At 40.1% G+C, this 13,664-nt stretch overlaps 1 protein-coding gene across 2 annotated transcripts in view; it reads right to left on the bottom strand.

Annotated features, from left to right (window-relative positions):
• The window catches only part of kcnab2a (potassium voltage-gated channel, shaker-related subfamily, beta member 2 a), an 80,507-nt gene that overhangs the window by 37,873 nt on the left and 28,970 nt on the right, over positions 1 to 13,664 (bottom strand). Inside the window, exon 2 of one of the 2 annotated variants that reach the window (XM_041033833.1) lies at positions 12,688 to 12,853. In XM_041033833.1, the coding sequence (XP_040889767.1) occupies positions 12,688 to 12,764 (77 nt within the window). In that variant the 5' untranslated portion in view covers positions 12,765 to 12,853. Of the gene's footprint in view, positions 1 to 5,034; positions 5,406 to 12,687; positions 12,854 to 13,664 lie in introns of those variants that run through there. The other variant, XM_041033831.1, reaches the window with a different exon arrangement.

The raw sequence follows: 13,664 nt of genomic DNA, 5'->3' as shown, positions 1-13,664 counted from the left end.
ACCTCCTGTCACTACTGGGTATTCATATCCAGTACAGAGCAATCCCCCTGCAGCCACTGGTGACACATACACTAATATTACACAGAGACGCACATACTTTAAGACATAAAGAAAAACACAGTTATTGCAGAAATGCATGAAAGTTATCATAGGTGTAAAGCATAATCAGTCCTGCTTAATTAAAAAATGACACATTCCTACTCAGTGTTTCCAGCTAGCATTTAGCAGCTTGGAGAAAACAGGGATAAAGGTAATTTTGAGATTAATAACAGGGCCAGTATTATATATGGGAAATCAACTATTTCTAAACTGAAAGAGAATTGAAAAGGAAAGACCTGATTATCATGGACATAGTCACCATTAGAACAACCATCCAACAAATGGTAATCATGACACTGATTATAACCATAGAAATTGTTTCAGTGGAAGGAGCTACACTTCAAAGACCTTCTATTTCACAAGAATGTAGTGGAATCTTGTCAAATAAAAGCAGCAGTAAGTACATGTGTGACAGGGCTACACCCCTGGCGGTGCTTCTTGACATAAATCAGACATCAAAGTAAAAACTATGGTGTAATACAACCAAATGTAAAGGCTTACAAATTAGAAAGCTACCACATGGTGAATCAGTATGTTGACAATGACCAATGACACTATGTGCTGGCAGTTGAGTTGCCATAAATAAGAGACTTTCAAACTGAAATACAACAACAAAACAGAGCAAACCAAAACAGAATTGTGTAATCTCTGGCATTCCCACCTCTTGTGCCCACACTCCATTTCTGACTAGAACATTTTGACAAGCTGTCAGACTAGGCCAGCCAGAGATAGCTCAAAGAGGAAGAGGGGAGGTCAACACTGAAAATCAAATCTATATCACTCCAGATACCTAAACATCATCTCCCACTCTGGTGACCAAGATAAAGCGTAGCCATTTCAGCAGCTCTCATCAAAGTAGTAAGATTGTGAGGTAGTGGGCCTGAAATAAAACAGCGGATTAACAGGTTAGGCTGCAGCCCGCTCAGCTGTATCCAGCTGCAGCTGTGGATATGAATCTGTTACTAAATTTAGCCCTTGAGTAGGGGATCACCTGAACAGCTGCCCAGGCTGCAGTACTGCTGATATCGAGAAAAAAAAATTATAACTGTTTAGATTGGCTCAGTGCAGATTTATGTCCTCACCGAAGAGTTTGTGTGTGTGTATATATATCAGAGAGAAATGAAAAAGATATTGATAAAGTGTGTGTGCGAGTAAGAAGAACTGAGACCTGAGAATAAATGTTTGAATGAGGCTTGCGAATGGGGCAGAAGAACTGAACTTATAAGAAATAAGAAACATTCCTCTATGCTGCCAGCTTGTGACTCTCCATTGTGTGGTTGCTATTTTAAATGCTTTTATTCTTCTCTTGCTCATGTTCCAATAACAGGTTATGTTCACTAGAAACTGTTAAATGTCAAAACTAGTTGTACAGGATGTTCTGCAGTGTAGGAGTGCTAAGAATGATGCACACACTGTGCTCAGTGAATGGTGGCAGTGGGAGGCGTTTGGAATGTGTGATACTTGGTATCAACTTAGCTGCTGAGGCGGAACACCTGCACCATCTAGTGGAGATCAGCAGTTATTGACAGAGAACTATTCAAAGGGTGATCAGTGATCAGTGATCAAATTCTGATGGCGCCACATGTAACATATTCTACATTTTAGAATTAGTTTTTCTTTGTTCTGTTGAGGAACAACTGAAAATTTCTGTCCATGTTTCCTTGAACTTGTATTAAACCCAAAATGATTAGCTGATTAACTGGAGATTCAGTGATCGACAAAAAAGCAATCTGCAACTATATTTAAGTGATTAACTGTTTCATTGTTACAGCAAAAATGTCTCATTCTCCAGTTGCAGCTTCCCCAGTGTGAGGATTGCCTCTAATCTAGCCTTCATTAATCAATTTTTCAGACTAACAATGAACCAAATAAAAAGTGTCCCGTGAACATAGCTGAACATCTAGCTGCTAAAAAAGAAAGAGAGAGAGAATATTGGTTTTTATTCATCAGATGGCCATAAAAAAACCCCCAAAACAAACAAAAAGCAAACAAAAAAGCACTGTTACTGTTTTGTGTCTGCTGCATACATAAACTGCCTGGTAATAAGTCTGACGCCGTGTTGACTGTACATGCACCAGCTTGTTTTGCTGTTTTTCTGCCCCCTAGTGGCCAAACGTGTCTAATACATCTGTACTAAAACATGAGACTTGGAAGCTGTCTAACCAGGGATTTCAAAAAAGCTATTCAAACTTTACATATATTTCATTACAGAAAGAGGAAAATAATTTTTATAATATTAAAAAGGATCCAAAATACAATGTGTTCTCCTGCAGAGCAAAGCTTTTCACAGTGAGCAGCAAGAAAAGGTACATCAAGGGACAGTTATGGTCAAACATGCCTTTGCATGTGTAGACGCCTAAGTGGAGGTCATTACCATGACCATGACCATTAGTGTTAAGTCACTCCAGAAATCCATACTCTCCCAGTCATCCTCCACATAGGTATTACAGGAGACACAAGGCTTCCTGTCTCGCCTGACTGAACTCAAGCTGGCTCCTTTACCCACTGCCTGGCTTATTCATTCGGAGGACATGGACACTAGGGAAAGTTTTCCGGTGTCCAAATGGGCCTGCTGAGTGGTAGTATTTTGTTTCAAGGGCAACATAATGGAAATAGAGTAATCCTTTACCTTGAGTTGCAAGATATTTACAACCTTAAAACCATCATAATCAACAACAGGTATATGTCTAAAGAGAAGGGTAGATTAGTACCGACTATTATTTATTCACTGACCAGTATTTAAGCATTAGTAGAAAGACTATTCATCATGTCTTACTGAAGTACTGTTAATTATGTTAATTTAGAGCTGGGAGAATGAGTCCCCTGCTTCTCTGGTGGTGTAAAACAATGGCTCCCTTAATAGCACGGAGTAATTCAGAAGGTCTGTGTGGATATTTCCTGAAACAATGTCTGCAAGGTTGTTTGCAGAGCAGAAAGCAAGCAGGAGAGTTTAAAAAACAAAACAAAACAAAAAAAACACTACAGTGTAACTGTAACCTTTTCTGCCAAGTTTGTGGGAAAAGGTGATGGCACTGCAAAGAATGGTTAAATGCGACTTAGAAGCGATGCTGGCTCGGCTTCCTGACCACACACCTGAAATAATGATGAGTTTGAGTCAGAGGTTGCATGTACTTGCTGACCCAATTGCAGCACTAATTACAGAATTGCGGGCGATCACGATACAAGAAACAGCAGATCCTGGCAGGATTTCCTCTGCTGCATGAGCTAATACTCCTGTGGTAAACCGATACCAATGGTCGAATACAACACTGTAAAGAAATATGATAAATCACACTTAGATTTATGAATAGATCCACTAGATTGAACAAAAACAAAATGATACAGAGCTTTAGTGTTAACGGTGTGTAACCAGTATGAGTAGTTACTATATCAGGCTCTCTGAGGTTTGTAAGTAAAGAACCACACATGCTCTTTCCACATGCATGCTCACAAAGCTGCACCCAAGTCTGTCATGGGTTAGTGACTGAGCTTTACACACCACGGAGGTAACTGCAAAGTAACATGCCAGCAGTGGTGACATACAACACTACATGCAGACTATAGTAAAACGTGGTCACCCCAGACACGGTAACAGAAGCCAGCCATACCTGCGTTCTAGTCACTGGTCTCAGTCAAAAACAACAGCAGCCATGCCTGTGTGTGATGAAAGCTATCCATGTCTAAGACAACGACAACATCAGCTTAACAGGTCTTATTAGCCAACACAACAGCCGCTAAGCCTGCTGCACTGGCTCAACAGCAACAGTCCATAAAATAGCCTGTTTGGTGTCCTGTCACTGGGTTGATGGCTCAGACAAAACGTGCAAATGTTTCAAATTTGATCCTCTGTTCTGCCTCAGTGGTGCATTTCATATTTATTAGTAAAGGATCTATACATAACATCTGCCTTCCACTTTTGAACTAAAGCTTGGTGTAACGAGAAATTCAAATCTCACAATATTTTGGCATGGTACCTTGACATACTATCCATGATAATGTAACAATATGACTGTGGCTGTGAAAGCCTTGTATCTACAAATACATCAACTTTTTATGAGCTAAGATAAACAGCCTTGTTTTCAGCTTTGTCAAAGCATTTTTCAGAAAACACTGAGTTTCAAAATTTATTTAAACAAATTAAGTTAGCTGAAAAACCCCAAATCACAACATTTCGAGTTTTCCACTAGTTGAGAAGGCATTTAGTGGTAATTATCACTTCAGTTACAAGATTAAAATAAGCTCAGAAAACCATGATTCTGACCAAACCAATATTTGAACCTATATTACAATATCATGACAGTGAGAACAGAATATCTAGTTCAATATTATTACATTTATTTTACCAGTTCTGCTTTGGTCACACTGAAAAGTATGGTCTTTATGGGGAAAAATTCTCTGTACAGCAAACAGGCATGCATAGCCAGAGAAGAAGGGATACTATATACATGAACAAGGGGAAAGGGAAAGAAAAGTGTGAGTGAGATTTTAAGGGGCCAGGTAACTCCTTACGGAGCAGTCTGTCCTTCCCATGTAGTTGGGCAAATATGCCAACGACCTAGATGATTAAAATAAAACCTGAGCCCCAGTACCTTTGCATGAGTGCAGCCTGACCAGAGGACAGAGCAAGACTATAATGATATTAACGAAGAAGAGGCAGATGAGCATGTTCCTAACTGCTCATCTGTTTCTGACAGTTTTTGTTTAAATAAAAACAAAAGTAAAGGTACAAAGTAATGATTTGTGATGCTAACCAAAAAACACACAAAAAACCCCCAAAAACAACTAACTAATTACGATCGCACACGCCTGTTCAGTGGAACCTCATGTGTCTGACCAACGTCAACCACAAAGTTCTCACCTGCTGATTTTCAGTACCCACCACTGTCCAGGTCTCTAGAATATCTGACTCCCTGTCAAGCTTTGCCCCTCTCTTACCTGTACTTCATGCCTGTCTGATAGGACACACACTCCTCCAGGGCCAGCCCATTCATCTTCAGGAAGTCTTCCATGTTCTTAACCTGAGCGGCGACTCTCTGTTCCCGGAGTCTCTGTAGCTCAGCCTGGTCAGTGGGCCTGGCCGGTGGCTGATTCAGCCCCTGGTCTGAGTGGTAGCGGTTGATCCCGCTCCGGATACTCTCGCTGTATGACATAGACAGCATCTTGCCACTGCCACTGCTGCTGCTCTTCCGAACACCGCTGCCTGGCGCTGCTGGTTTGGGGATCTGCAGGTTTTCAGGAGGACAGTAACTGGACTTGCGCCTGCCAGGAGCCCCCCGGGGGCCACCAGCGTACCCTCCCGCAAACATGCCCCCCCCTTCTCCTCTTCCTCCTCCTCCTTATGATGCTGAGACGACCCGTGCAGTGAAGAATAAAGTAGGGACACGGACGGAGCGAGGAGCCGACAGGGCACAGCCACCTCCTTAAATAGCACCTGCTCCCATAAAAAAAACAGCTCTCCTGCTTGGGGCAGCTCACAGCCATGCATCCTGTAATCAGAGTCGCACAACATAGCCCAGCACCACCCTCCCCTGACAGGTACACAATGGCAGGGTTACACTGATAGGGAACATTCAGGTGACTTGCTGGTGATTAAGGAGCAGGACCAAAGAGGGCACATGCTATCTGCAAAGGGGAAGCATTCAAACATGCACCAAGCAACAGGAGGGAACGTTGCTCCTGCTCTCACTTCTGATTCTGATTGGACTAAAAAGGAGAGCTAAGGGACAAACTTTCTGAGAGCAGTCCACAATATAATTTCAGTGTATCCCAAAAAAAGGGAAGAGTATCCCATCTCTAAAGTATCCCGAAAAAACAACTGCATAATATGCATTTGCAATGGACAAGTTATATAAGAACCTTCTAACTGATTAGAGAGTTTCAACCAGCTGTTCAGCTCCTTTTCAAAAGTATTTGTTTTAACCACTAAGCTGTCCTTCCTCTGTTAGAGCCACACTTTTTGTTTCAATCATTCGAATCCGCTTTAATTCAGCTATTCAAAGAGAGTTGTTCTGAATTTAATCAATAGAGGGCAGCACTGTGTCAGTCCCACCATCACCACAAGAATGCAACTTACTGCCAAACGCGCTCCGGAGCACTGGCCATAAAGCCTCTTTCTTGGTATGGACAATGTACGACTGCAATTTTATATTAATATATAATCCTAAAACCTGCAGAACAATATTAAGAACGCACATACATTCTAAATATGACTTCATAAATAAACAAAATGCAGTGTTTCTTTGACATAAAATAAATAAAATGGTAAATAAATGGTTGAACCTGTTCATAAAAACTTTAGTCTGTAAACAAAAAAGCAATGAAAAACCACTTGAACACATGCAGAGTCAACGTTACAGGATAATCTTTCTTTGTTATACCTTAACATTGTTACATCTTAAAATCTTTCTTTCTTATATCTCATTGCAGCATGCTACATGTCCTTGTTCATGATTCTAAAATTATGCATTTAAAACCAAATTATTCATCAAATGTTAACATAAGATACAAGGAAGAGTTTCTGGCCTGACAGAATAAATCAATTTGATACTACTTAAGGTGACATTTACAGTAGCATTTTAATAAAGGTAATTTAATCTGTATTGTTAACAAGAATTATTCTGTTTCGGTCCGCAATCCCTTCTTTGTAACTGCCAGAGAATAAGGAAAAGATGTTTTACTGCTGGTTTGCAATACGCTGTAAGGTCTAAGCTATATTGATCCATTAAAAGTCTATTGACAAGTACAACACTTGAACAGCACTTTCTTTGCCTCTGTACAAAACAGCTAACAGAGCCACCACAACACTGACATCAAATCCCCTTTTAAAACCAAGATTTTCAAGTGGTAGTAAAATAACATTAAATCTAACCCCTTTTTCTATTAATTATTGTATACAGACTGGAAACAACACCAAGCATATTTGTTCAAAATTCGGATATGAAATTAAAAAAAAAAATTAGTCCAAACGGTTGATGCCATCAAGACATGGTATGGCATGACTTAGGTCTCTCTCATAAATTTTCCTTATAATTTCAAATATCATCAGAGTTCTCCCAAACGGCTGGTTTCCTCACATACAGACAGAAGGAGGAGGAGACTTCAAGCTAGGCAGCATGCATTCACACTCACACACACATATACACGTACACACACTCTTCCACACTCTGCCAACCCCTCACGCACAAAACATACACACAAACAAACACGCCTGATGTGGTCACGAGTGAAAATCTTTCCTCAAACTCACCCGATTTCTTGGGGGTCGGCTCATGAGCGAAGTTGTGGGGTGCAAGTCTGCTCTTATAAACACACACTGCAGACAGCAATGAAGCAGGTCCACCCAAACTGGGAGTGTCTTACTAGGAAACGTCTAAACCAATTAGTGAATAAGAGAGTGCATCCCTTCCCTCCCCTCACCACTTGGACCATACTCTATCACCACAACCAACACCTCTCCTCCGCCCCTCCCTGTGAGATCTCATGGAAGAAATCCATTTATGTCATTTAGTGGCCCGTCTTGTTTCTGCTAACCGCAGCAAATAATATCAGCTCTGAATTATTCACCAAAGCTTTTGCACTAAAAGCCTCTGATTGTTGTTCCACAGGAAAGAATACTAAGAGCTGGACAATAATGAGGGCCTGAGTGTTGTGTGTGGACATGAAACACACACAACGTCAAGCAAATGTATACTGTATGTATGGACGCACACGCGCACGCGCGCACACACACACACACACACACACACACACACACACACACACACACACACACACACACACACACACACACACACACACACACACACACACACACACACACACACACAGAAAAAGACAAACCACCAAGCATGTTCAAGTACTCTCTAACCAAGGTATTATGAAAACCACACTGGTTAAGCACGCTTGCAGCATCTCAGCAGCCCTGTGTTCAGGTTAAGGTCAGAATCAGAGTGTGTCACATAACAATGACTCTAAACACAGAACTGTCAACCACCTGAATAATACGCTAGAGTTACTCTGCACTGGTGTTATATGGTACACGGGAAAACATCCCATATACTTACATGAAAGTCCATATTCACTTAATCATCATCTTAGAAACACTTAGAAATCTGTATAAGTGAAAGTACAGTATAAAGTAATCCATATCAATATCTCAACATGCACTAAAATCACAAAAGCACATCATCTACTTAATACCTGTTTCACAGTCATGCTGACCAAAGTATGAAAGAATGGTGGACAATATGGCCCCAGGTTATTTATGATTATATCACATTCTCCAGAACCTCCCTATAGCATATAATTAAAATTTTAATTATTCAATTTTAATTTAAGTTGCTGACTGAAAGAACAATCCTACTTTTAGTTTATTGGTGTATAATGTCTCCTGACAGTCTGCCTTTGAAAACAAGAATATTTTTAACGAACATTACCGCCTACAACAGGCAAGAGAAAATATCTGACTTTCTAAAACTCAGCTGAAAACTTCTTAATACCTTCAGATGCGGAATTCAATGCTTTTTAACACTTTTCAAGACCTGCAAATATCCTGCTCTCTGCACCACCCAGACAACAGTAAAAATGTTCCCGTTTGGAGAAGCTAATCTACACCCTTTTTTTTCCATCTGTGCGCTATTTTGGCGCAGGTGATAAAAAGATATGAAACCAGGGATACCACTGAGACAGTGACTTAATCATGACTCCCTCCTGTACAGTATACATTTCACTCTACCCAACCTTCTTGCACAGAATGTGCTGAGTTATGATTTCAACATCAAGAGAGATCTTACAATTTAATATCCACACCTTAATAGCAACACTATGAGCTATAACAATTGATTCTAAGAACAGAAAATGGACTTCACACATAAACTTGGTAATTCACAAAAAAAAAAAACTGTACATATGCCTGCGAAACCTGTAATCCATCCTTAGGTCCTTAGATGAAGAATTTGCTATAAGATTTTTATTTTACATGATCTATTTTCCCTAATCTGAAAAGAAGAGACATAAGTCGTCACAAGTCAACAATCCTCACTGTAAGGAAAGCACTCGGTCCTGTGAATACTATAAAATGGTTTAACGGTAGCCAGAGGCGGAAATACTTTACTGAAAGCATTCTTAGTACAGAACCCTAAAGGCTAACATAAAACGGTTCTGGAGTAGCCAAGTCATAGTTACACAACATACAGTATAACAATCCTTGTGAGGGCAAGACAGAGATGAGACAAAGCAGTACTTGGATTCCATCGTACGGGGACAAAACTTTCAGAGGTTGTTTGCATCCTGGATAAAGGTGTGTCAGCCATCGTGGCTGGAGTATTCAAGTTTGTGTGTGTTTGTGTGAGATGACTGAAAAGAATAAAATGTCCCTTCCCAGCATCAGTCCATGAGGCTGTCAGTGTGATAGACAGACATAGATAAGGGGCTTAATCGATCCTCACATACGTAGACCAGGGGAGCAGCTAGTGGGACGGTTTGCACTTTAAAAGGACAGAAATGTGCAAGGCGCCAAGATAAAAATCCAGTAGTGAGCTCATTACAAGCACATCCACATAGTCAGGGGTTTTTATAACTGGATCAGCAGAATAAGGCCTGATATAAGACCATAAAACATGATCCTACTCTAAAGCAGCAGAAAGGCTGGCCATCTGAAAGCACACGGCTGGAGGAGTGAGTACCAACCACCATGAAGGAACATCATCTCATCCCCAGTGCTGATCAAAATTCTCTCGCTGGCTTTTAGAACAAGACAGATCATGGTGAACTCCCATGAGGTCAAAAAAGATGCACTTTAATAAAGAAATGATGAATAGAGGAAATGAGTATATGCTTACTGAACTGTAGAGAAATAAGTTCAATAAAAAAAAATCGTCTTAATCACGTGTTGAAATTTGACAAGAACAGTGGTGGGTGTCTCAAGTGTCACTGCTGAAAAGAAAATTGAAAAAGAAAAAGGAAAAAACATTTGAACTCAGACAGTTATTGCTGATTCAAAGGTTTTGCAAGCAACCTTGCAACAATATCCATCATCACCCCTCTCAGGTTTAAGCTGGATAGTGCATTGCCAGCTAAATAGTAGATGATAAGTGTTATATATGCTGCAGAGGTTTACTAATGGATGTAAGGTTTTAAATAACAGAACAGCATGTCTCTACAGCAAGGTTATTACAGAGACCTAGAACAATAATAAAATACAAAATGTTGTAAATACATAGGGCAAACATAAAAACGCATACTTTACACACAGACACAAGCTAACACAAGTAAAAATGGACATTAAAAAACGGGTCAACTTCAATAACCCTGCCCTGCGACAACAAACAAACTGGCAGATACACAGACAGACAGGTACCTGTAGAACTGCAGCTGTCGTTTGGGGCTCCCATAGCGAGCGCTGAAGACATCAGAGGAAAGGAGGAAAAAGGAAAGCTTTGGTTAATAAAAGCAGGAAAGGGAAGAAGTTAGTAGTGGTGGAAATTTAGATGCAGATGATCAGGTAATAAGAGGTGTTGACTGTTTACCAGAGACAGAACAAAATGTGGAAGAGTAAAATAGGAGGAAATAGAAATACTGCATTAGAAGTGAAAAGTGCAGTCACTTGTGTATATTTTAAGTCAATACAATAACAAACTTGCCAGTGTTTTCGAGATCTGAAAATAATTTTAAAATGTATTCTGACCTCTCAAACCAATGGACGAACCTGCAATTAAATTACATCCAGCAACTTGATCTCACAGTGTCCACTCAGGATACAAGTTTTACACTCATAACAAGATTTTAAGACCCAACTCAATATGGATTAACAATTTCATAGTATTTTTAGATATTAAAACAATTGAGATGTGTATTACAAGATTCTGCATTTTCTTTGAATGCCTGTGTTTTTAGTCAAACAGCACTCCCTTCAAAGTTTTGTAATTAAGTGTATGTCACACACAAGTAATGATCTTTTAGCTCATTAAGCACAAGATGAATGCCATTCCAGATAAATGTTATTTCATCTAATTTCAAAAAGACTGTACAGTTCCTTGTTGTAATGAAAAAGATTCACATTGAGTTCTTGCTCTGATCTGTTTTTCATATGGTGTAATTTTCTTAAATGATTTAAAAAGTAGTACAGAAAGACATACATATCATTTGTACTGCTGAATAATAAGTGACCAATGGGCATTATAACATTTTTGTTTTAATCAGTGACACATAATCTAAAGCAAGATACCAAGAGTTAAACAAAGAAAATTATTATAGCGCTTGTTCAGATGTGTTATTATATATGTGTTATATACATATTTCTGCCATCACAAAAGAGGTAACACTGCACACCATTTGGTGTTTGATGATGCACTCGAAGGTGCTGGTCCACTTTAACCTTTTAGTATAGTTAAATACATAAGCTGTGCAATGACTTTGCATGAAAAACTGTGAAACAGTAGTGGACATGAATTGGTATAAGGGAAATTCTGAATGGCACTGATGTGATGATGACAGGCTGCTATACTATGTCTCAGTGTCACAGATCTCCCAGTGAAGGCAAATCAAAATCCACTTCCATTGTTATATTACCGAAGTCTATGAAAGACAAGACTCCATTAGCTTTTGTAAAGTATCACAGAACCTATAGCTGACAGCCACGGCATCCCATCTGGCCATAACCGAGAAAATGCGTAACACAGCCAAAAAGCTGCTTGAGAAGAGGAGTGGAACAGATGCTTATTATTGATACAAGCTGATGAGTCTCTGGCGCCACATGGTGGTGAAACCTCACAGTGCAAGACAATCTGAACAAATTAGCAATGGCTGTCCATACTGCTGTTCCCACTGAGTAAACACAACACTCAACCCGGTGAGCGACAATTTGAAATGCTGTGATATGTGAGTACATCCACCTATGTCACAATTTTGCATTCAGATTAAGCCAAAATGACTTAGGTCTTCATTCGTTAGGTATCTGTTAGATAAAATTAGGGTTAGGAATGTAAATGCTAAACCTCCATGGAACAAACAAGAATCCCAATGTCCTCGATAGTGATGTTAAGTGTGCATGTGTATATGTGACAGAGAGATAGTTTCTTGTACTCATTCTAAGTTGTGCTTCAGTAATTATTTTGCTGTCTGTGTTTGTTTTGTTTTGCCAAGATCACAACATACTTCATGAATGTATTTAGTTTTAACTTCAACTTTAATTGCTGTATGGATTTAGGTAATAATCAAAGTAACCATAACACTACCATAACACACACCTACGTTTCTGCTCAAAGTCTTAATTCAGTACAGAATGCAAACTCAGATTTCTTTTTGATTCAGGCTGTGCATTGTACATTGTTGCATCTCACAACAACACAGGTTACAGGGCACATTTTCAAAGCAAGCAGCTTGGCAAAGTGCATTAACATTAGCATGATAATGTGATAGCATGATTATTGAATGAACTCTGCAAATTATTTATTGTAGATACTTTGAATTAAAATTTTGTTCAAAACAGTCTCTTAATTGACACATCTTCAGTAACTGGCATAAGGGCATACATGTGGATGCAGAGAAATGTGTGATGTCTGTCCGTACTGTGTATGTCCATCAACTCACCTGTAGATCATGCCGGGTGAGCCAGTCTGTCGAAGGGAGAGGCGAGCGGGGGAGTCTGTGGTAGATTCAGGATACATGGAGGCAGGAGGGCGGGGGTGTGGCCAGCCTGCCGGGGATGGTGCTCTTTGAACGGGACCACGGGGTACAGTCTATCACTGATCAGAGCCTTTGGAGAGGATAGAGGAGAGAGACAGAGAGAGAGAGGAGAGAGAGAGAGACAAAGACACGTGTCAGTCAGTGATTGAGCTTTTATTTCCACAACAATATAACCTTAGTGTTTCCCTCCACTTAGGCTATAGTCAGGCAGCCCTCTCAGTTACACTTGGCCCACCCAAATGCTGTATTTTTCCTGCTTTATATATTTGTTTATCAATTATCATGATATGTCAGGCTCAGCTGCTGAACCGTCCAAAGGATCTAGATATCCATCAATTCTGTCTGTATGTAATGTAACGTATTAAGTTTTTAAAGTGAGAAAATATTGAATGTGCTATGTGCTGTAATGCTGAGTGGAACTGTACTCAGATCACTGGCAAGAATCGTTAGCGATCAAAAGTCAGATCATTTTTAACCCCTAAATTCTCATTAGTGACAGACTGTATAAATCGCAGGGATGGATTGTGTAGACTCGACAAGACACACAGGCCACAACGCTTTGCTTAACCAGCAAAGAGGACTGACCACAAATCCTTCTGACTCCTGGCTACAGTAACCAGTTAGGCTTGTTTGATCACTGCCCATGAAAATATCAAGCACATTGGATAATGATCAGCACATCCCAGACAAGGTCAGGAGCATGAGAGGGTAATTAAACAACAGCGTACCAACCCTCCCACCGTAACAGGGAGCGAGGGCTCCATAATGACTCTGCCTGAATGACCCCACCCACAGTACAGTTGATCGGTGGCCACTTGGTCTAAAGTAAGGTGGATGTTAAGACTCTCCCAAAGGAAGGGCAATGCAAGTGCAGTGCAAGG

This window comes from Toxotes jaculatrix, chromosome 3 (assembly GCF_017976425.1).
Source record: "Toxotes jaculatrix isolate fToxJac2 chromosome 3, fToxJac2.pri, whole genome shotgun sequence".
NCBI classification, from domain to species: Eukaryota; Metazoa; Chordata; class Actinopteri; family Toxotidae; genus Toxotes; species Toxotes jaculatrix.
The sequence above is the reverse complement of the archived record's forward strand: the minus strand, read 5'-3'. Positions and strand labels throughout refer to the sequence as shown.